At 42.8% G+C, this 24,851-nt stretch overlaps 1 protein-coding gene across 1 annotated transcript; it reads left to right on the top strand.

The window, feature by feature from the left end:
• The first annotated feature begins 8,494 nt into the window (after positions 1–8,494).
• Positions 8,495–24,201, top strand: LOC129823846 (26S proteasome non-ATPase regulatory subunit 11). Its single transcript, XM_055882885.1, has 12 exons — positions 8,495–8,628; positions 14,935–15,036; positions 17,026–17,222; positions 17,559–17,616; positions 17,866–18,060; positions 18,469–18,613; positions 18,822–18,945; positions 19,177–19,302; positions 20,247–20,282; positions 20,459–20,510; positions 20,790–20,932; positions 22,624–24,201. Exons 1-11 carry the CDS (start codon positions 8,538–8,540, stop codon positions 20,930–20,932), a joined length of 1,269 nt encoding a protein of 422 aa, XP_055738860.1. The 5' UTR covers positions 8,495–8,537; the 3' UTR covers positions 22,624–24,201.
• The last annotated feature ends 650 nt before the right edge of the window (positions 24,202–24,851 follow it).

The following is a 24,851-nucleotide window of genomic DNA, read 5'->3' on the forward strand; positions in this document are numbered from 1 at the left end:
AATTTCAGGCTTCATACCACTCAAGAAGGCTATTTTTAACTGTTGGTGGTAAGGTCCGTCGTCTCCCTGTCTAGGATCTCCCAGTCCACTATTAGCATTGAACAGGTCTCTCAGTCTCTCTAAATACTGGCTAACTGTTTCCCCATCAATCAATCAATCAATCAATCAAGTTTATTTTATATAGCCCTTCGTACATCAGCTAATATCTCGAAGTGCTGTACAGAGACCCAGCCTAAAACCCCAAACAGCTAGAATGCAGGTGTAGAAGCACGGTGGCTAGGAAAAACTCCCTAGAAAGGCCAAAACCTAGGAAGAAACATAGAGAGGAACCAGGCTATGAGGGGTGGCCAGTCCTCTTCTGGCTGTTCCCGGGTGGAGATTATAACAGAACTATGCCAAGATGTTCAAAAATGTTCATAAGTGACAAGCATGGTCAAATAATAATCATGAATAATTTTCAGTTGGCTTTTCATAGCCGATCATTAAGAGTTGAAAAACAACAGGTCTGGGACAGGTGGCGGTTCCATAACCGCAGGCAGAACAGCTGAAACCGGAACAGCAGCAAGGCCAGGCGGACTGGGGACAGCAAGGAGCCACCACGCCCGGCAGTCCCGACGTATGGTCCCAGGGCTCAGGTCCTCCGAGAGAAAGAAAGAGAGAAGGAGAAAATTAAAGAGAGCCAAGATTTTCAAAATGTTCATAAATGACAAGCATGGTCAAATAATAATCAGGAATAAATCTGTTGGCTTTTCATAGCCGATCATTAAGAGTTGAAAACAGCAGGTCTGGGACAGGTAGGGGTTCCGTAACCGCAGGCAGAACAGTTGAAACTGGAACAGCAGCAAGGCCAGGCGGACTGGGGGCAGCAGGGAGTCGTCATGCCCGGTAGTCCTGACGTATGGTCCTAGGGCTCAGGTTCTCAGAGAGAGAGAAAGAAAGAGAGAACGAGAGAATTAGAGAAAGCATACTTAAATTCACACAGGACACTGGATAAGACAGGAGAAGTACTCCAGGTATAACCAACTGACCCTAGCCCCCCGACACAAACTACTGCAGCATAAATACTGGAGGCTGAGACAGGAGCGGTCAGGAGACACTGTGGCCCCATCCGAAGATACCCCCGGACAGGGCCAAATAAGAAGGATATAACCCCACCCACTTTGCCAAAGCACAGCCCCCGCACCACTGGAGGGATATCTTCAACCACCAACTTATAATCCTGAGACAAGGCCGAGTATAGCCAACAAAGATCTCCACCACAGCACAAACCAAGGGGGGGGCACCAACCCAGACAGGAAGATCACGTCAGTAACTCAACCCACTCAAGTGACGCACCCCTCCCAGGGACGGCATGAAAGAGCACCAGTAAGCCAGTGACTCAGCCCCTGTAATAGGGTTAGAGGCAGAGAATCCCAGTGGAGAGAGGGGAACCGGCCAGGCAGAGACAGCAAGGGCGGTTCGTTGCTCCAGAGCCTTTCCGTTCACCTTCACACTCCTGGGCCAGACTACACTCAATCATATGACCTACTGAAGAGATAAGTCTTCAGTAAAGACTTAAAGGTTGAGACCGAGTCTGCGTCTCTCACATGGGTAGGCAGACTGTTCCATAAAAATGGAGATCTATAGGAGAAAGCCCTGCCTCCCGCTGTTTGCTTAGAAATTCTAGGGACAATTAGGAGGCCTGCGTCTTGTGACCGTAGCGTACGTATTGGTATGTACGGCAGGACCAACTCGGAAAGATAGGTAGGAGCAAGCCCATGTAACGCTTTATAGGTTAACAGTAAAACCTTGAAATCAGCCCTTGCCTTAACAGGAAGCCAGTGTTGGGAAGCTAGCACTGGAGTAATATGATCAAATTTCTTGGTTCTAGTCAGGATTCTAGCAGCCGTATTTAGCACTTACTGAAGTTTATTTAGTGCTTTATCCGGGTAGCCGGAAAGTAGAGCATTGCAGTAGTCTAACCTAGAAGTAACAAATGCATGGATTAATTTTTCTGCATCATTTTTGGACAGAAAATTTCTGATTTTTGCAATGTTACGTAGATGGAAAAAAGCTGTCCTTGAAACAGTCTTGATATGTTCGTCAAAAGAGAGATCAGGGTCAAGAGTAACGCCAAGGTCCTTCACAGTTTTATTTGAGACGACTTTACAACCATCAAGATGAATTGTCAGATTTAACAGAAGATCTCTTTGTTTCTTGGGACCTAGAACAAGCATCTCTGTTTTGTCCGAGTTTAAAAGTAGAACGTTTTCAGCCATCCACTTCCTTATGTCTGAAACACAGGCTTCTAGCGAGGGCAATTTTGGGGCTTCACCATGTTTCATTGAAATGTACAGCTGTGTGTCATCCGCATAGCAGTGAAAGTTAACATTATGTTTTCGAATAACATCCCCAAGAGGTAAAATATATAGTGAAAACAATAGTGGTCCTAAAACGGAACCTTGAGGAACACCGAAATGCACAGTTGATTTGTCAGAGGACAAACCATTCACAGAGACAAACTGATATCTTTCCGACAGGTAAGATCTAAACCAGGCCAGAACTGGTCCGTGTAGACCAATTTGGGTTTCCAGTCTCTCCAAAAGAATGTGGTGATCGATGGTGTCAAAGGCAGCACTAAGGTCTAGTAGCACGAGGACAGATGCAGAGCCTCGGTCTGACGCCATTAAAAGGTCATTTACCACCTTCACAAGTGCAGTCTCAGTGCTATGATGGGGTCTAAAACCAGACTGAAGCATTTCGTATACATTGTTTGTCTTCAGAAAGGCAGTGAGTTGCTGCGCAACAGCTTTTTCAAAATTTTTTGAGAGGAATGGAAGATTCGATATAGGCCGATAGTTTTTTATATTTTCCGGGTCAAGGTTTGGCTTTTTCAAGAGAGGCTTTATCACTGCCACTTTTAGTGAGTTTGGTACACATCCGGTGGATAGAGAGCTGTTTATTATGTTCAACATAGGAGGGCCAAGCACAGGAAGCAGCTCTTTCAGCAGTTTAGTAGGAATTGGATCCAGTATGCAGCTAGAAGGTTTAGAGGCCATTATTATTTTCATCATTGTGTCAAGAGATATAGTACTAAAACACTTAAGTGTCTCTCCCGATCCCAGGCCCTGGCAGAGCTGTGCAGATCCAGGACAGCTAAGCCCTGGAGGAATACGCAGATTCAAAGAGGAGTCCGTAATTTGCTTTCTAATGGTCATGATCTTTTCCTCAAAGAAGTTCATGAATTTATTACTGCTGAAGTGAAAGCCATCCTCTCTTGGGGAATGCTGCTTTTTAGTTAGCTTTGCAACAGTATCAAAAAGAAATTTTGGATTGTTCTTATTTTCCTCGATTAAGTTGGAAAAGTAGGATGATCGAGCAGCAGTGAGGGCTCTTCGGTACTGCACGGTACTGTCTTTCCAAGCTAGTCGGAAGACTTAGAGTTTGGTGTGGCGCCTTTTCCGTTCCAATTTCCTGGAGGCTTGCTTCAAAGCTCGGGTATTTTCTGTATACCAGGGAGCTAGTTTCTTATGACAAATGTTTTTAGTTTTTAGGGGTGCAACTGCATCTAGGGTATTGCGCAAGGTTAAATTGAGTTCCTCAGTTAAGTGGTTAACTGATTTTTGTCCTCCGACGTCCTTGAGTAGGCAGAAGGAGTCTGGAAGGGCATCAAGGAATTTTTGTGTTGTCTGAGAATTTATAGCACGACTTTTGATGCTCCTTGGTTGGGGTCTGAGCAGATTATTTGTTGCGATTGCAAACGTAAGACTAACGTAACTTACTTTACTTTATTTCGCCTTCTATATTACGTTTTCCTGCTACTGTATTTCAACCAGTTTTACTTTTAGGTCTTACTGTTAGATACTTACTTCGAAATGTCCCCTTGTTTACACTCGTGTATCTTTGAAAAGTCTGCATGTCTATGGTAATAGTCCCTAAGGTTATTACAGAGTTGTGTCAATTTGTCTGCATAATCCCCATCTCCTGCCCATGGTAAACCTGGTTCTCCTCCTTGCCCTGGAACCCAGGCTCCCCTCACTGCTGCCCAGTCTTTCCCCAATATCTGTCGGACAGCCCTTTCCAATTCTTCTGTATTTAGTTTAAAACTCTCGGTCAGTCCCTCCATATCTCTCCTAAACCCTTCTATTCCTGTTTTGGGATGTACTATTCCCTCAACTGCTCTTGCTACATCTCTCTGAGTCCAGGGTCGATATACTTGTAAGGTTTCCGATTGGTCAGCTTCACCTACCCTAGGATTAGGAAGCTCTATGAGAGGACACTGATCCTCTACCCAATCTGATTGAACCTCCCTCAGCACTCTCTTGGTTCTGGCTCTTCCTTCCTCCCTGGCTATGGCTTGTTCTCTCTGTTCGTGTTCATATCTTTCTTTCTCTTTCTCTCTCTCTTTCCCTTGTTCTCAATCTATCTTTCATTGTTTCTTCCTGAATACTTTGCTCTCTCTCTCTAATCCTACTTGGCTCTTCCTTCTTTTCACTTGCCCTTTTATTATTACCTTCTACTCTTTTCCGGGCCTCTGACAGCCACACCCTGGCTGTATCCAAACCTTCTGCTTGTTGTCTCTGGATGTTATTACCACAGGTTTCATTCATCTGTTTTATTATAACCTCCAGCTTGTCCACATCTAGACGCCCCATACACCCGTATTTCTTTCTCCATTTCGGACCATAATACACATTCCTCTTATCCTCAGACTGCATATACCTCTCGTCCCTGGTGAATTCCGGGACCTCCTTTGAGGATTTACCACCCATGTTTATTCAATTACTGTTATGCTTATTCTCACAATCTATGTGTACTTACTCAATTACTACATTTATTTTATAATATGTATTCTCACTTTCTATGGGTGTAACCTCCTTCCTCCTGTTTGGAATAATCAGACCTATTTTGCGCGCCTCCGGTAGATCTCGACTATCCTCTATAAAAATTAATTTTGACAGGCGATCTATATTCATACAAATTATGTCCCATACCTACTTTCTTATAATTTTTATTATTATATTTCGCCTTCGACATGACATTTTCCGCCTAATATATTATTGACCAGTTATCGTTTAGGTCTCAATATTAGCTCCAATTCTCACAATCTATGTGTGTGTTTCTATAATCTGATATTATACTTAAATCTCACTTACTCCCGTTAGTCCTAGACTAACGTAACTTACTTTACTTTATTTCACCTTCTATATTACGTTTTCCGGCTACTGTATTTCAACCAGTTTTACTTTTAGGTCTTACTGTTAGATACTTACTTCGAAATGTCTTACTTAGATCTGTGACCCAACACTAACATAGATACTTTTGTCTTAAACTTTCTCTACATTAGATTATATGGACGGTACACCCGATACAAATCTTACTTACTGTTAGTTTTACAGTAAAAATCCTCCCTCACATTTATCTTGACCAATGCTTTATAGGAATTTAATCCAGTTCATTCTAAATCCATTTTTAGTAAGTTTAGAATTTAACCCCAAACTAATGAATAAAGATCACTGACCTTATCTTGCAGCTGACAATTCAATGTTGGTTGGATTTCGTCACCGTTTTCTGTCGCGTACCAGTTTGCCACCGGCCTGAAATCGAAACTCAATTTCCAGAGGTCAGGTCTTTATCTTACGGATCTCTGATCCGTCCGTGCATGGTTTTCGGCACTCCCATAGGATGACAGAAAACAGGTATTGAAATCCGGCTCGAAGGACAAAGCTGTCGCGAGAATTTTCAATCACAATGATAATAACTATCAATCAATAGCTTTGACCGATCCCCGAGGTTTTTAAGACCATGGGTATAATAATAATTAGGCAAAGACTCAGCTTTATGCAAAAGGTTAGTACAGTTTATTCAGAGAACGTTCTACTCCATTGTACAAAAACATTAATTTTATACTGGCTCCTTACGCACATACTTTCACGCAAACAGTAGATATCCTACACACATACATACACACAAACAGTAGGTATCCTACGCACATCCACACAAACAGTAGGTGAGTTTTATTCTTCTCCATAGTTCTCACCACTGTGTATCACTACCCAGCCGACAGTTCCATTCCCCCGAGATTAGAGGAACCTTGAGAAGTACTCCCTGTCATCATAAGTTTCTCAGAGTCCTAGCCAGGTCGGTTCAAACACAGTTTAATTGTTCTTTCGGTATTTTCTTAGGCACACACATTTCTCTCTCTCCCAGTCCAAACTAATTGGACTTATGTTTAATACTTTAATTATTCCTTCAACATTCCTTCTGAAATTTACCACATATGACTGGGAAAAATCCACTTGAATTGGTAATTACTAGTGGGAAACTCGTCGATCATCCTGAACTCCCACTTATCCCACATGCTGACCTCTGACATCACCTACTAAGGAAATTACATCGATAACAGCATTTGACAAATAAATGCAACAACAAAACATTATTTATAAAAAGCAATCTATTAATATGGTTTTTGAACACGAAAATTTGTTTAAAAGCATGATAGTTGTACTTTTAGTTCACGGTTTAAGCAAATGTTATCCATTAGCAAATCTGCGTTTCTCAACAAGTTCAAAGCACATGAATGCATCCAACTGGTATTTATGACTTCACAACGGGTAAATTCCCACCTCCCACTTGGTTATGAATGCAGCATAAGCATAAACAGCACTTGTCATTTTCCCATTCTGGACCTCAGCAATGTGCAATATGTTTTATGTTCTGTTATTGTGTATATTGTCCCATTTGTTGTTGTCTGTTGTTGTTTTTCCAAAACCAATTTTGTTTTCTACTAGTAGTGTGAAGTCTTTATTTTTTTTTATCAATGCAGCTTCACGTTCAAATGCAGCTCATTTACCCACTCCTGCACAGGACAAAGATTTAACATCAAGAACCTGATTACCTGCATGTCCACCAATGTTATTTACATGTTGAAATGTCCTTGTGGTCTGTCTTACATAGGGAAAACCCATAGAAGCCTTAAACCTCTACGGGATCGGTCTCCCCCTGCGGGACGGTTGAGGTAACGTAGGCTAATGTGATTAGCATGAGGTTGTAAGTAACAAAAAAAACATCCCAGGACAACCCGTAGAAGCCTTAAGACACGGATCAGTGAGCACCGCAGCCATATACGGACAGGTGAGACAAAAAGCAGGTTGCTGTTCATTTTATACAAGCTGGACATCCTATTAGTTCTCTGAGATACAGTGGAATAGAAATAGTCAAGATGTCACGCAGGGGAGGGGACATTGAGAGGAAACTTCTTCAAAGGGAATCTTTCTGGATCCACAGGCTCAACATACTGTTTCCTCTTGGCCTTAACGAGGAGTTTGACTTGAAAACATTTTTATAGTTTCAATATGTCCAAATGGTGTTTTTTTCATCCTAATTTAATATTGTATGTGTATCTATATTACTGTAAATATTGGTCATATTTCCTGTGTATGGTCATATATTTTGATACATATTAATATTGTGAAACTATGTTATATTTTTTTACCTCCTGTTTCAGGAAGTGATGTCACTGAGTACTGGCCCTATATATTTAGGACCTTCCACCCCCACCTGGGATATGGATGCCTGATGAAGACATAAGGGTTGAAACGTTGTTGTAAATAAATATCACCTGGGAGCATGAGCAGCGTGCTGCATTTTCCTTTCTGTTTTCCATGAGTTCGCCTACAACTCCAGCGCCTGCGGAAAATACCTGGAAGTGCGTGTGTTCTTCAGCTTTTGGATTTTATTTAACCTGTATTTTACCAGGTAAGTTGACTGACGACACATTCTTATTTACAGCAACGACATGGGGAAGAGTTAATTGGAGTCAATTAAACAATGTAATCGGGGTTTGTTCCTTCCTTTGTCTCTGAAAATCATAGGAAACGCCCAACGCTCTTAAACTACACAGACAATTCGCTAGTGTTAAATCTATGTAACAGTTGTAACTTTACGTCGTCCCCTCGCCCCGACACAGGCGCGAACCAGGGACCCTCTGCACACATCAACAACGGTCGCCCACGAAGCATCGTTACCCATCGCTCCACAAAGGCCGCGGCCCTTGCAAAGCAAGGGGCAACACTACTTAAGTCTCAGAGCAAGTGACGTAACTGATTGAAATGCTACTAGCGCGCACCCGCTAACTAGCTAGCCATTTCACATCCGTTACATCTACACCGAGATTGTTAAATTTAACACAGGTCCAGTGTCTATAGGGTCCACACTTTTCAGTAATAAATTAACACATTGCTTAGTGTAAAGCTGTATTTGCATATTTCCCAGAGTCCCTTGCCTTTCAAGTGAATTGTAGCGCCCAGACCAATGAGAACCTGTGTTAGGAGGTTTACATTTAGTTTTTTATTTTAGGGCGATAACTAGCCTCGTGAAACCAGTCTGCTAGCCTAGGAGACAACATTAGTGGGTACCAAGGTTCCTTCTCTGTCTGTGAAACATGGGCTACATATTCCAGTCCAGTAGGTGGCGGCAACCACCATTTAACTTCAAAGGAAAAGAAGAGGAACGTTGATTGACAGACCGGAAACAAGCTGTCATTGAGAGGAGGCAAGATGGCAGCCGCGGCAGTGGCTGAGTTTCAAAGAGCCCAGTCTCTTCTCAGTTCAGACCGGAATGCATCTATCGATATTTTACATTCAATAGGTAAGTATATAGCTGCAACGTAACTTGTAGTATCCGTGTAGATTATCGCTAAAACAGTCCCTGTCCATGGGTTAGAACAGTTAGCTAGCTAATTTAGCTAGTAGTAGCTTGCTAGCTACCGTACTCTTTAGCTCAATGACCGTACCGGGCTACCGGCCTATCCCCATTGGTCACAGTGAGTCAGCAGCAGGGAGACCGGTAGCTAACATGCTATGTGCAATTAGCTAGGTAACGTTAGTTAGCTACCCTTTTGCTTGCGCATTGCATTAATAACTAGCTAGCTAGCTAAATGGTAGAAGATTCGGACACAGACAGAAGTGATTCCAACCTTATACCCATCGACACAACATCGTGGGACTTTCGGGAACGCTTCGGAAGCAGACTCGACAGACCAGACCGGGATTTGGGGTGTGAGAATAGGGACGCCTGCTACACAGACCCGTGTGGACTATAGTAGTGGTCAACAACATTTTCTGGGTCAAGATCACTTTGAGTCAAAATTCATGCCGAGATCTACCGCTCAGATTTTTTTTTACATGACTTTAAAAAAGTTAGCCTATGCAAAATGTACCTATTCATTTTAAACTATTAAGTATTTTATAAATATACACATCTACCTAATGTTTTTTGTTTTTAACTATGTGCAGTAGGCTATAGGACCTAAACATTATCAAGGCATTTTGGCTTTACTTGAATTGCCCTGCCAATACACTGTTCGTCTAAGACCAGTTTTTTTAAATTATATAAAAATAAATAAATCGAGAGGCTATATGATCAGACTGGTAATATATCAGTTGTACTACTCCTGAAGCACAGCTGAGTGAGCATACATTTAAAGAATGACCTTTTTTTCTGTGTTACTGGGCTGATGGTGCCTGTTTCTGATGGTCAGTCTCGGGAGGGAGAAGGCAACAGAGTGAGGGTCTGCCTCAACAGCCCTCCGCTCTCCACTGCCACTGACCAAAAATGGTCACTGTCTTCCTGCTGATGGCTGAACTTGAGTCGCACCACACACATTCATGTTGTTACTCCTATGACCAGAGAAAGTGAAATATTCCTTGATATAAGAAAAATTCTTAAGCCCCTAATAATAATGCAAGCCTATCGATACACTTTCCTACTCATTCATTGCAACTGCAGTGCTGGTTGTAGTGTGAATGGAAGTAGGGAGAATGCACATTTTATTGCTTATAAAAGTTTTGAATAGAAAGTGTGTAAACTTTTAAACTGAACTCAATCTTTGTTGTATTCGTTGAGTCTCTAGTCATGGTTTTGAAATCTTTCAGTATCAACTTTGTTGTAGCTTTATTTTACGCCTGCTAAGTTACTGCAAACACGGTAATCTGAGCCATATGTTTGGCCAGTGGTAGGTCTATAGGGCACTTGATTTGCTCCCGCCAAGAAGGCAGAGTTTGTACCTTCAGACTGTAGATGGAATTGTCCGCAGCGCTCCAAGACAGGATTGTGTCGAGGCACAGATATGGGGAAAGGTACCAAAACATGTCTGCAGCATTGGATGTCCCCAAGAACATAGTGGCCTCCATCATTCTTAAACGGAATAAGTTCCAGCATTGGAATGACAGACTTCCTAGAGCTGGCCACCCGGCCAAACTGAGCAATCGGGGGAGAAGGGCCTTGGTCAGGGAGGTGACCAAGAACACAATGGTCACTCTGACAGAGCTCCATAGTTCTTCTGTGGAGATGGGAGAAGCTTCCAGAAGGACAACCATCTCTGCAGCACTCCACCAATCAGAACTTTATGGTAGAGTGGCCAGACGGAAGCCACTCTTCAGTAAAAGGCATATGACAGCCCTCTTGGAGTTTGCCAAAGGAACCTAAAGGACTCTGACCATGAAAAACAAGATTCTCTGGTTTGATGAAACCAATATTAAACTATTTCGCCTGAATGCCAAGCGTCACGTCTGTAGGAAACCTGGCACCATCCCTACGGTGAAGCATGGTGGTGGCCACATCATGCTGTGGGGATGTTTTTCAGCGGCAGGGACTGGGAGACTAGTCAGGATCGAGGGCAAGATGAACGGAGTAAAGTACTGGGAGATCCTTGATTGAAAACCTGCTCCAGAGCGCTCAGGATCTCTGACTGGGGCGAAGGTTCACCTTCCAACAGGATAATGACTCTATGCACAAAGCCAAGACAACACATAAGTAGCTTCGGGACAAGTCTCTGAATGTCCTTGAGTGGCCAAGCCAGAGCCCGGACTTGAACCCGATCTAACATCTCTGGAGAGACCTGGAAATGGCTGTGCAGCGATGCGCCCCATCCAATTTTTTTGTAACTAGGCAAATCAGTTAAGAACAAATTATTATTTACAATAACTGCTTTCCCTGGCCTAACCCGGACGACGCTGGGCCAATTGTGCGCCGCCCTATGGGACTCCCAATCACTGCCGGTTGTGATACAGCCTGGAATCGAACCAGGGTCTGTAGTGACACCTCTAGCACTGACATTTAGTGCCTTAGACCTCTGCACCACTTGGGAGCCCATGGGAGAAACTCCCCAAATACAGTTGTGCCAAGCTTGTAGTGCCATACACAAGGCTCGAATCGCTGCCAAAGGTGCTTCTTTACTGAGTAAAGGGTCTGAATACTTAAGTAAATATGATATTTAAATTTCTAAAAACCTGTTTCTGCTTTGTCATTATGGGGTATTGTGTGTAGACATAGGGGGGGAAACAATTTAATACATTTTAGAATAATGCTGTAATGTAGCAAAATGTGGAAAAAGTCAAGAGGTCTCCAATCAGTCTTAGTTACCAAAATTCTAAACTTAATTAAATGCATCAGCGGAGAACATAACCCATATTCTTTATCATTGAGTCAGTGCCTATTTTGTTTGTTTTTGGACAGTGATTTTCTCCAAGTTAGGTGGACGTCATATTGCAAATTTCCCGTTAAAGGGGCGTAGAATTGCATGAAATGTTTATAAAGGGCCTACTTTTTCCTGTGTGAAGAAATGTAGGCTCTGATATTTCCTATAGTCTAGGCCTACTCTAAGACACTGCATTGAACCGTATGTTCCATAATGCAATTAGCGGGAAAATAGCATTGTGTGCCATGTGACAGATATGTAGATATCCTCTAAATAGGCCTATGCAACAACTAGCATTGGTGGCTAATAAACTCAGCAAAAAAAGAAACGACCCTGTCTTTCAAAGATAATTCGTAAAAATCCGAATAACTTCACAGATCTTCATTGTAAAGGGTTTAAACAGTTTCCCATGCTTGGTCAATGAACCATAAACAATTAATGAGCATGCACCTGATGAACGGTCGTTAAGACCCTAACAGCTTACAGACGGTAGGCAATTAAGGTCACTGTTATGAAAACTTAAGACACTAAAGAGGCCTGTCTACTGACTCTGAAAAACACCAAAAGAAAGATGCCCAGGGTCCCTGTGTGAACGTGCCTTAGGCATGCTGCAAGGAGGCATGAGGACAGCACATGTGGCTAGGGCAATAAATTGCAAAGTCCAAACTGTGAGACGCCTAAGACAGGGAGACAGGACGGACAGCTGATCGTCCTCGCAGTGGCAGACCACGTGTAACAACACCTGCACAGGATCGGTACATCTGAACATCACACCTGCAGGACAGGTACAGGATGGTGGCAACAACAGCCCGAGTTACACCAGAAATGCGCAATCCCTCCATCAGTGCTCAGACTGTCCGCAATAGGCTGAGAGAGGCTGGACTGAGGGTTTGTAGGCCTGTTGTAAGGCTGGTACTCACCAGACATCACCGGCAACAACGTTGCCTATGGGCACAAACCCACCGTCGCTGGACCAGACGGGACTGGCAAAAAGTGCTCTTCACTGACGAGTCGCGGTTTTGTCTCACCAGGGGTGATGGTGGGATTCGCATTTATCATCAAAGGAATGAGAGTTACACCGAGGCCTGTACTCTGGAGCGGGATCAATTTGGAGGTGGAGGGTCCGTCATGGTCTGGGGCGCTGTGTCACAGCATCATCTGACTTAGCTTGTTGTTGTCAACGCTGTGCGTTACAGGGAAGACATCCTCCCTCATGTGGTACCCTTCTTGCAGGCTCATCCAGACATGACCCTCCAGCATGACAATGCCATACTGCTTGTTCTGTGCGTGATTCCCTGCAAGACAGGAATGTCAGTGTTCTGCTATGGCCAGCGAAGAGCCCAAATCTCAATATCATTGAGCACGTCTGGGACCTGTTGAATCGCAGGGTGAGGCCTAGGGCCATTCCCCCCCAGAAATGTCTGGGAACTTTTTGTTGCCTTGTTACCCCACTCTTCCACCATCTCACATCAAGAACTGGCAAATCTGGTGCAGTCCATGAGGAGGAGATGCACTGCAGTACTTAATGCAGCTGGTGGCCACACCAGGTACTGACTTACTTTTGATTTTGCCTCCCCCCTTTGTTCAGGGACACATTATTCCATTTCTGTTAGTCACATGTCTGTTGAATCTTGTTATGTTCATACAAATATTTAGACATGTTAAGTTTGCTGAAAATAAATGCAGTTGACAGTGAGAATACATTTATTTTTATGACTTTATGACTAGGAAGGTGTCTTTGGCAGTGGTGTAAAAAAAAAATGCAATTGTCGTACTTTGGTATAGATACCTTTTTAATAGAAAGTTACTCAAGTTAAGGTCAGGGGTACACTCAAACACTCAGACATCATTTACAAATGAGTCTGCCAGATCAGAGGTAGTAGGGATGATCATGTGTTCTTTTCAAGTGTGTAAATTGGACCTATTTCATGTCCTGCTAAGTAACGAGTACTTTAGGGTGTCAGGGAAAATGCATGGAGTAAAAAGTACGTGATTTTCTTTAGGAATGTAGTTTAGTAAAAGTTAAATGCCCTAAAAAAAACTACTTAAGTAGTACTTGAAAGTATTTTTTACTTAAGTACTTTATACCATTGGCCTTTGGCTACTGGGCAAGGATTTGATTTGAAAACCAATAGAACATAAAATAAAAAGGCTTTTGGTTTCAATGGCATATGGAAGTCTTTATAAAATGATTGCCTGCACATTTGGTTGGACTTTGGCTAGGCTACTTTGAAGCAAGGTAAGACATGCCTCATGTCGTGAAACGTTCTGGCTTCAAACAATTAAGTATGCTTTCGAAATGCATAATGCCTCCAGCTCATTGCAAAGTGGTGTGTGACGCACTGAAGCCTGCCTAGTTGCCATGCACTTGAATGGGAAGCGTACTTCAATTACCAGTTGAGAGAATTTGAGAAAAAAATGTTTAATCGTGGCCAGTTTAACGTTTTTTAAATTCTATATATTTTACACACATTGTCTTTAGAATTGTTGCAAATTGATTGGGCTTATTAAAGCTGCTTGAGCGGTGTCAGAAGCTCTCGCTCTACATTGACTGGTAATTTCAACTAAAGAATAGGCTAAAATGCATTATATCGTGGCTACTGTTAGCTAGCATTAGGACAAAAACGTCAGTTTACTTAAAATTAGCAGGCGTTAAGTCTAATATAGTAGGTGGGATAATTCTGAGTACAATGCAATTTATATCCCTTGATTGAGGTACGTTTTCCAAGCCATATCTCACGCCGACTCAGCTGTGTTAATCTAAGTAAAATGCATTTCCAACCTTTTACTGTAGCGGAATGTATAACATTTGAATCATCTAGCTAGCTAAATGTTTTTTTCTTTTGATTTACACATTTTTAAAAAAATGATCTAGTTTCGTTGGAGTTTAAACACTTGATCGTTGTATATATCATAGAAGAGTGTAATTGTCTTTAGGATAGCTGTTTTTAGTCAATACTTTCGTATTTTTGTTGTGCTGTGTGTTTTATTTAATGTGTTAGTGTATATAAATTGTTTTGTCTGAAACGTTGTACCCCCTGCTGCAATTGGACCAGGTCTCTCTTGGAAAAGAGATATTATCTCAATGAGAAAAACATGTATAAATAAAAAAATCTAGCTAAATGTTAGCGAATTTGATGGCTATCTGACAAATGCCCTTTTCTAACCTTATATAGCTAGCTAAAGTTAGCCAGATAGCTTGCGAACATTACTGAAATTATTGACAGCAGACGCTCCACAGATAGTGGCTGAGCCTTTGTTACATTGACTGCTAGTGAACTAGGTCCAATGTTGGACCCAGGGATGATTTCCCCAGCTAGCTGTCAACTGAAAGCAGTGATTTATAGATTAGCATCCCCACTGATTTGACAACTGATTATTTTTCTCTCTCACATATAGCCTAGATGTTGCCATCTATGAAGCTAGGTCTATGTGTAAAAGGTTGTCAACAATTTTTCTTCCATTTTATGTTCCAGTAAAGCGGGACATCCAGGAGAGCGATGAGGAGGCAGTGCGTGTCAAAGAGCAGAGCATCCTGGAGCTGGGTGGTCTGCTGGCTAAGACGGGCCAGGCTGCAGGTGACATATCCTTCCTCCGATTTCAGCTGGATAAGTGCACATTCAGAGTAGACACATCACCTCTACTAGCGAATGATGCTTACTAGGCTTGTCACGATACCAACATTTTGCAAACAATACAATACCAATTATCACGATACCGAGTAGTATCGCAATACCATGGTGAAAGAAAATCTGTGGCCTAGCATCCTGTTAGCCCCGTCCCCCAAAAACCTGTCACTGAAATTCACACTTCTACTCAATACAACACATTTGAATTTAACTTCGCACTGTTCAGTGTATAATATAATACTGCATAGAATGGCTGATTTGCAAAGCCCTACCTGTGATTTGGCTGGAGCAATGGGAGTAAGGAATATACATCAGTGGAGGCTGCTGAAGGGAGGATGGCTCATAATGATGGTTGGGAAGTCGCAAATGGAATGGCATCAAACACATTGAAACCATGTGTTTGATACCATTCCGCTCCAGCCATTTTCACGAGCCCGTCCTCCCCAATTAAGGTGCCACCAACCTCCTGGGATATATATACATAATGATCTGCGTGTCATTGTGTCAGTAAGGGGAAAACACTGCATGAAACCTCTACTCTTCAGTTAACACTAACACACACAATCCCTATCTTCCTCACACACTCTGTGTCCCTCACTCACAAACACACACATAGACGCTACTCCCAACTTTTAAAACATTAGGCACCAAACCGATTTTAAGGAGCACCAAAAATTAATAGATTTTTGATGTAGTTTAGGCTTACATTAGGCCTATATGTGTCCTACCTTTTTTGATGCACATTTCATGAGTAGCAGACCCTTTTTCTTCCTGTGCCAATCCAATTGTCCTAAACCTACTGTCAAGTTACCAGGTCTATCTAGGTAACATTACTGAACGTTGTTTGTTATCAAATCAATAATTTGCGACCTGGGATTAGATTAGAACGGCCCGTGACATGGTTTGTGAAATTATATAAAATCTCTGCGAATCCCGTTAGAAAGGAAAAAAGACATCGGCAGTAATATGGGTTGTATTTTTTGATCTGTTTAGGCTAGAAACGAGCCTTTTCTTTGCTGTAAAGCTGCAAGCATGCCTGTCGCGAAGTGGTGCTACATTTCCCCTCTCTGACACAGGCATGACAGTGAACTTGCAAAGTCTACTCAGACTGGTCTGTGCTCTTGGTTACAACAGGCGACGAAATGATATCAACATTGCTTGCTTTGCGCGCTGCTCCAATGTAATAAATGTACAGATCTAACAGAAGACTCATCTGGGTCTGCATCTCCGCTCGCTATCACGGCAAAATTCTATAACAAAAAAAACTGATGGAGGAATAGATGTGAGTGAAAAGCGGGTCGGAGAGAAGCAGGTGAGTGAGGGCTGGTAGGGTCTAGGGGATGGTGCTGGCTGATTACAGCTGCCACACGTGATGTGCGCATGAAATTGTAGTGGATATTATTAGACATGCCCATACAAGAGACTAGTGGCTGTTGCTTCAATTCAACTGATTTTATTAACAAAGCTGACTTATATAAACATTTTATAACAGGCGCCAGCAGGTTCTTTCGATCGGTAGGGCTGAAAAAGTCAGTAGTATCATATGAAACGGTACTACGGTATTGTAAAAGGTTGGTATCATGACGTTTTGGTACCATGATACTACTGTGGTACCAGTATACCGTGAAACACTAATACTGACTAGTGTTGTCATGATCTTCAGTATGGCTAGGAAACAAAACACGAAGCGGACTAAATTGCTGACAAATGCTATGACAATGAACTTTTTCTATAATGTTGGTGACGGTGACAAGTTTCTCCTTGACTGTGCGCAAGTTTGAGATTGATTACATTGCATGCGGACTGCCCAGAATTACTGATCTACAAATCACCTTGCATCCCAAATACCAAGTCGTTGTGATCAACATTAAGTTTTCTGCTCCTCACCTTGGCTTGCTTAAACTGATCCCCCTCCAACCTGGTGTCTGTGTCCGTCAGAGCTGGGCGGTCTCCTGAAGTATGTTCGGCCGTTCCTGAATTCCATCAGCAAGGCCAAGGCGGCGCGGCTGGTGCGCTCGCTGCTGGACCTGTTTCTGGACATGGAGGCAGCTACAGGCCAGGAGGTGGAGCTGTGTCTGGAGTGCATCGAGTGGGCCAAGGCTGAGAAGAGGACATTCCTCCGACAGGCCCTGGAGGTGAGTAGTGGGAGAGGGGACCCCACTGGAAGGGAGCTGAGGGGGAGGCACTGACATGAGGGGTTTGGTTTGCCTCACTAGATGGTTTACAGTGGATGGAGATCAAGCCCGTCTTAGGGTTCTTGAGTCTATTTCGCTGTATGTAGTGCTGCAGCCTTTGCTGCAAGGGCCATTGGTGGATCTTGATGACACATTTCAATTCGGGAATTAAGTTGAAATTCCAATTGAACAATTTTGATATTTTTCTTAGTCATCACCACCAGAGGTCCATTTTATGTTAAAGATGGTTCCAGAGGTGGTGGTATCCTTGACTTTGTCTTCTCTCTCTTTCTCCAGGCTCGTCTCATCTCTCTGTATTTTGACACAAAGCGGTATCAGGAGGCGCTTCATCTAGGTGCGTTGATTTGCTTGTTTGTATAGAAACTACAAATATTCATCACAGCAAAAAAATCTGAATATGATTACAGTTGGCATTCCTAATAAGTGCACATCAGATGCATGTTAACTCCGTTTTATACACTTCAGTTGACCAGTCCCAATTAAAGTACTTAAAAGAATTCCCTGCATATGTGCCAACTCTGGCTTGGTGTACTCATTCATGTCTCTCTCCATCCCTCCCTCCTTCCATCCCTCTCTCCCACAGGCACCCAGCTACTCCAGGAGCTGAAGAAGATGGATGACAAGGCCCTGCTGGTGGAGGTGCAGCTGCTGGAGAGCAAGACGTACCACGGCCTCAGCAACCTGCCCAAGGCCCGTGCCGCCCTCACCTCTGCACGCACCACCGCCAACGGCATCTACTGCCCACCCAAGCTACAAGCCGCCCTGGACATGCAGTCAGGTCTGCTACCCTCCATCCTCTTCCCCTACAACACCCACCACTAGTTCAGTCGTATGTCCACTGTGTAGGAGCGACCTCTGCCATTTTTAATTTTTGAACATTTTTATCTGTCATTTTAAAGCATTTTACAGTGGTAGGGCATCAGCCAGCTCTTCCACATCCACCAAGCATAAAGGCCTGGATCCTAACTCGACGGCCTTTTCTGGTCGAGCAGAGGTGGCCATGCTGTGTTGTTGAGCTATTAAGTCCAGTTGTACATCTGATTTAAATTTTTACCTTATTGTACTCATCTGATGCCCTGGGTCTAAATCAGTCCCTGATTAGAGAGCAAGAATGACAATCAGCATTGCAACAGGATTTGAGGTCCAGATTTGAGTATCCCTGGTTGATAACCTCAACCTCCTACAGGGATCATCCACGCAGCAGAGGAGAAGGACTGGAAGACGGCCTACTCTTACTTCTACGAGGCCTTCGAAGGCTACGACTCCATCGACCACCCCAGAGCGATCACCGCTCTCAAATACATGCTGCTCTGCAAAATCATGCTCAACCTGTAAGCAGCTGAGCGCTCAACTCTATATGTTGTGTGTTATCATGATCGATGTGTAATCACTATATTATACTTACGCAATATACAACTTTGGAATTTGAGTAAATATGCAGCACAACAGTTAGTTATGGAGTTGGTTATGTGTGGATGATAAGAGCTTTAGAGGAAAGTTGATGTCTTGGATGAGTAACCTGTTGTCTTGTTGTTGTAGTCCTGAGGAGGTCCAGGGTCTCGTCAGTGGAAAGCTAGCCCTGCGGCACGCCGGGAGACAGACAGACTCTCTGAAATGCGTGGCGCAAGCCAGCAAGAACCGGTCGCTGGAGGATTTTGAAAAGGTAAGGGCATGTCGAGTGAACTGAATAGCACTGAATAACATCGATGAACAGATGCTGTTTTTATCCCTTGCGTTGTTTAGCCCCTATTGTTGTTTCCTTAACACCTGTTTTACTCTTCCTCTATTTATATCCCCCTCTTTTGCTAAATCTTTACTTTCTCCCCTCCCATCTATATCCTTCTATTTGACCCATTTCTCACCTCTACCCCCCCCCCCCCCCCCCCCTCTCCAGGCCCTGACAGAGTACAGAGGTGAGTTGAGAGAAGACCCCATCATAAGCACACACTTGACCACGCTCTATGACAACCTGCTTGAACAGAACCTCATCCGTGTCATCGAGCCATTCTCCAGGGTACAGGTGAGCTTACAGCTGAGCGTTTTGTGGAGGGTGGGGGCATGCTTTCCAGTCCAGGACTAGGCGTTCGTTCTTGTAAAATTCCTTAAGAATTCGTGAAGTCTGTAAAAACCCGAATTTCTGTGTTTTTAAAAGTAGTAGGCTTGAAAGAGAGCGACTCTCCGTTTGGGCTGATCTGTCACCCGCTAGCACCTCCCCCGGTAAGAGGGGAATGAGGCAACCTTAGTTACACACAAGGGAACTTTTATTGCTGTACACACTCACAGCAGACAGGGAATAGTAATGGGAAGGATGTGGATCTGTAAGATAAGCAGTAATGAATAGGCTGTACAAAATTAGCATAGCATGAATCCAATACATTAGCACAGCAAGAGTACTGGTAAGGACTGTATAAATATAAAGGACTGTATAGGTCAAGGCTATATAAGCAAACACTTATCATTAACTACTACCATCATTAACTACTACCAACAGTAAATAGTAAACACACACACACACATTACAACAATAACAACTCAGTTCTGCTCGCACTCCATCCCACAATTCCACTCAAAGGAGTGAACCGACACTGGCCTGTACAGTCAGAGGAGTTGTCAGGTGTCCTGCCCCCTAACAATGTACCCCTTAGCAACCCAGGTCACGTGTTTGACAGGACAGTTTATTCTACTCCTAGGGTCGTGGGGGTTGGGGAGTGGACTGTGCAGCTTGAAAGGGATGTGAGATGCTGATAAGTCACTGGCAGGGAATTCACAACAAGGCTATTTGTAAAAGGCTAATATTAGTTTGGCTTTCGTCTTGTAAAAGTCTTTACAAATCCTTAAAGTCTGAAGTTCAAATTGCTCTGTTTCTGAAAGTAATATAATTTTTTTTATAATTGTGTCTATTTGTTTTGCATTGTTGAGCTTGTGTTCCAGAACACTGACAAGTGTGGTTCTGTCTCCCCACAGATGGAACACATTTCCACCCTCATAAAACTCTCCAAGGTAAGTCATCGCTTATTACATATTTTTTAAATATTTTGCCTTGTCTGTTTCCTTTCTTAAAATGTTGCTCTGTCGACTGAAGCAGCAATGTAGAAGAAAAAATAAATAAATCAAGCATTGGTGTTCTTTTTACTCCATTCATGGTGTGTCGATTTGGTTTCTTCACTTCTACACAGGGAGATGTTGAGAGGAAGTTGTCACAGATGATTCTGGACACAAAATTTCACGGTAGGTGTCTATGATAGAAGTGTATGTGTTAGCATTTTTCACTATGTAGTATTTTGGACAGTGAAGCTAAAACTTGCCGACCAATCTAAAAGTTTTACTTTTCAAATAAATACATGGGGGAGTTTAAATCCAGATTTCCTCCTCCCGTCATATTAGTCCCGTAGTTGTTGGTAAAATGTAATAATTAACATCAAGTTAAAGACAAAACATTTTTTAGGTCTGTTTTTTTTGTTGCATTTATGTACCTACTTGAAACCATCCCTCCACCTCTCTCTCTAGGTATTTTGGACCAAGGCGAGGGTGTGCTGATCATCTTCGATGAGCCTGCAGTAGACACAACGTATGAGGCGGCCCTGGAGAGCATTCAGAACATGAGCAAAGTGGTGGACTCACTCTACAACAAAGCCAAGAAGCTCACATAGGTCAGTCCGTCCCGTGAGCTTGCTAGCAGAATTGGAGTGATATAGAATAAATGTACAGTACCAGACACCTACTCATTCAAGGGTTTTTCTTGATTTTGACTATTTTCTACATTGTAGAATAATAGTGAAGACATCAAAACGGTTAAATAACACATATGGAATCGTGTAGTACCCAAAGTGTTAACCAAATCAAAATATGTTTTATATTTGATATTCTTCAAAGTAGCCACCCTTTGCCTTGATGACAGCTTTGGACACTTGGCATTCTCTCAACCAGCTTCACCTGGAATGTTTTTCCATCAGTCTTGAAGGAGTTCCCACAAATGCTGAGCACTTGTTGGCTGCTTTTCCTTCACTCTGTGGTCCAACTCATCACAAACCATCTCAAGTGAGTTGAGGTCGGCGATTGTGGAGGCCAGGTCATCTGATTCAGCACTCATCACTCTCCTTGGTCAAATAGCCCTTACACAGCCTGGAGGTGTGTTGGGTCATTGTCTTTTTGAAAAACAAATGATAGTCCCACTAAGCGCAAACCAGATGGGATGGCGTATCGTTACAGAATACTGTGGTAGCCATGATGGTTAAGTGTGCCTTGAATTCTAAATAAATCACAGACAGTGTCACCAGCAAAGCACCTTCACACCTCCATGCTTCACGGTGGGAACCACACATGCAGACATCATCTGTTCACGTACTCTGCGTCTCACAAAGGCACGGCGGTTAGAACCAAAAATCTGAAATTTGGACTCGTCAGCCCAAAGGACAGATTTCCACCGGTCTAGTGTCCATTGCTCGTGTTTCTTGGCCCAAGCAAGTCTCTTCTTCTTATTGGTGTCCTTTAGTAGTGGTTTCTTTGCAGTAATTTGACAATGAAGGCCTTATTCACACAGTCTTCTTTGAACAGTTGATGTTGTTACTCGAACTCTGTGAAGCATTTATTTGGGCTGCAATTTCTGAGGCTGGTAACTCTAATGAACTTATCTGCTGCAGAAGAGGTAACTGGGTCTTCCTTTCCTGTGGCGGTCCTCATGAGAGCCAGTTTCATCATAGAGCTTGATGGTTTTTTCGACTGCACTTGAAGAAACTTTCAAAGTTCTTCAAATGTTCCGCAATGACTGACCTTCATGTCTTAAAGTAATGATGGACTGTCAATTCTCTTTGCTTATTTGAGCGGTTCTTGCCTTAATATTGACTTGGTCTTTTACCAAATAGAGCTATCTTCTGTATACTACCCCTATATACAACTGATTGGCTCAAAAGCATTAAGAAGGAAAGACATTCCACATTAAGCTGTTTGCGGGAAAACGAACTGGTGTGCAAAGCTGTCAAGACAAATGGTGGCTACTTTGAAGAATCTAAATTATTTTGATTTTACTCTTCTTCTTTTTTTTTGGTTACTTCATGGTTCCATGTGTATTAGTTCATAGTTTGTCTTCACTATTATTCTACAATGTAGAAATGGAACAAATAAAGAAACCCAGGAATGAGTAGGTGTGTCCAAACTTTTGACTGGTACTGTATGTTGAATATGTGTACTTGTTATGTATGACAGCCCTGGGACGGTTTCCCGAACACAGATTAACCGTTTTAAATTGAGTATGCTATTTAGTCCATGACTAGCTTGATGTGTGTCCCTAAATCTGCCGCTCCAGCCAGCCAGTTAATCACATTTCCATTTTCTCTTTCCGCAGAGGAGACCACCTGTAACCCAGCACAGAGCGTGTCCAGCCAGTTTGTGAAGCACTCCGGGATGGGGAGAGGGTGGTGGGGGGGTGTTCGGACTCAAACAACCCAGCAAGTAAATAAACCAACTGACCAACCCACAAACTGACATGGCTAGGCTGTCGCCCACCCCTCTTCAATTCAGACTGGGTACATTTTTTTTAACTGTTTCCCCCCCCAACGAACATTACAACTACTGGCATCTCCATCACAGGTTTCTATGTTCCTCGGCATCCCCCTCCTCCCCTCCTTGCTGACCATCAGGGAATCTTGTAAAGAAACATCTACATAACATGTATGATACATATAGGTCTCTGAAAGAGTGTAATTGGTAGGCTCACACTGCTTAAAGGTTCAGTTCTGTTGCCAAACAACCTCTGTGTTCTTGCCTTCATTCCCCCCCAACACACACAGACGGCAGTCTGGGTCTGTTGGCTTTGGGCAAGAGTGGACAGAGAACGGACCACTGTCCCTGCGAACACGCCACAGGAAAAGGACACAGTCATCGCCACACCGTTTCATAGTTCCCAGAGCTGGGTCAATATATTGTTTGTTTTATCCTGCCTGGGGTACCAGGAGGGTGTGGTTTTCCTTTTTGGGACTTTTCTATTGGTTCCAGCTCAATCGAGAACAGATAAAGTACCTGATATGATCTCTTATACTATTTGACTCCAGGTCTAATTGTTTCCCTCCCTGCCTCTAATTCCAGTTTGTACATAATGTTGCCAAGTGTCTCTGTCAGGCCTGTCATGCTAACACTCCACCCACCCCTTTTTTTAATATATATATATATATATAACACTAAACGAGAATAAAATAAGCCCCCAGTGTGCTTTTGTGAGTGGTGGTGGAAATGATTGACCTGGTTGAATGGATTGTGACTGGCTGACTGACAGGGAGAGTGAGTTGGTTGTTTATTCCTCATGTATTCAAACGACTGTGGCTCATTTGCTGAAAAATATAAAAGCTGTAAGGTTTGGGGACTACTTTTTGTAAGGACTACTAGTCTACCATTTCCCATATGACAGATAAAACCCAAGTGCTAATAAATGTTGAATGTCACAGCTTAATTTTCTGTTTGGAGGAACTAAACTAGATTGACTATCATCTTGACTCTCTGTTTTTGCCTATTAATCAAGAAATACCTTGATCAGTTCTCTGTATATAGATTTTTTTATCTTGCATATGTCATCAGATTCAGAATATTTGCTGCATTTATCAGGATAAAAGAATTGTTCCATTTTAGACAACTCGAACATAAGCAAAAGGTGATTGGACAGTCAGCGCTACAGCGAGTCTGGGGTCTGTTCACCCAACCATTTTACCCAGCTAGGGCATCTTGACATAGCCCAGTGGGGTCTCACATGGCACATTTCTAATGAATGTCATGATGTAGCTACACTTATCAGACACCAGGGGGCACTATTGGATTGGAATTTTCAAAGTGAAATTGTTTCAGTTGGTCACATGATGGGGGAAAATAAAATCTTTAGGTTGACTAATTTGTTCAAATATGTCTGTTTATAAATCCTTCACGCTTTGCTTGAGCCGTGTTTGTATCTTAATTGATGCACCTACTGTCTGACAAAAGTACTATGGAATAATAGGCTACATGCTAATTCAAGGAACATTTCCCTCAAATCAAAGTATGTCAGATGTTTTCAGACTTCAAAAGTGGTTTAACCTAATAAGACTGCATTTTATCTCACCTAATTAACCTTTATGGAGCCACTTAGGGGTCATGGTGGAGAAAAATGAACAGCCAGGCTAATCCATATGTTTTATTAGTTCCCTCCCTACATAGTGTTTTCATATGCCTCTGAATCATAAGGGGAAATGATAGTAAAGGGCATGCAAAATCATTAAAGGTGCAAATATGGTATAATGACGCGCTCTCATCCCTAGGCTGTAATTCCGTCTGGCTCTGCTTCATGACCTTAAATGTTCTAGATCTGTACTTCGGAGGAGTTCTTTAGCTACATTCGTGGCCAAAAGTTTTGAGAATGACACATATAAATTTTCACAAAGTCTGCTTTCTCAGTTTGTATGGTGGCAATTTGCATATACTTCAGAATGTTATGAAGGGTGATCAGATTAACTGCAAAGTCCCTCTTTGCCATGAAAATGAACTGAATCTCCCCCCAAAAAATTCCACTGCATTTCAGCCCTGCCACCAAAGGACCAGCTGACATCATGT

This window comes from Salvelinus fontinalis, chromosome 2 (assembly GCF_029448725.1).
Source record: "Salvelinus fontinalis isolate EN_2023a chromosome 2, ASM2944872v1, whole genome shotgun sequence".
Taxonomy (NCBI): Eukaryota; Metazoa; Chordata; class Actinopteri; order Salmoniformes; family Salmonidae; genus Salvelinus; species Salvelinus fontinalis.

Coding starts and splice junctions, on each gene's coding strand:
- LOC129823846 (XM_055882885.1), top strand. CDS start 8,538: ATGGCAGCCGCGGCAGTGGCTGAGTTTCAAAGAGCCCAGTCTCTTCTC. Junction 20,283..20,458: donor CCCTCATAAAACTCTCCAAG/GTAAGTCATCGC, acceptor ACTTCTACACAG/GGAGATGTTGAGAGGAAGTT. Junction 20,511..20,789: donor TCTGGACACAAAATTTCACG/GTAGGTGTCTAT, acceptor CTCTCTCTCTAG/GTATTTTGGACCAAGGCGAG.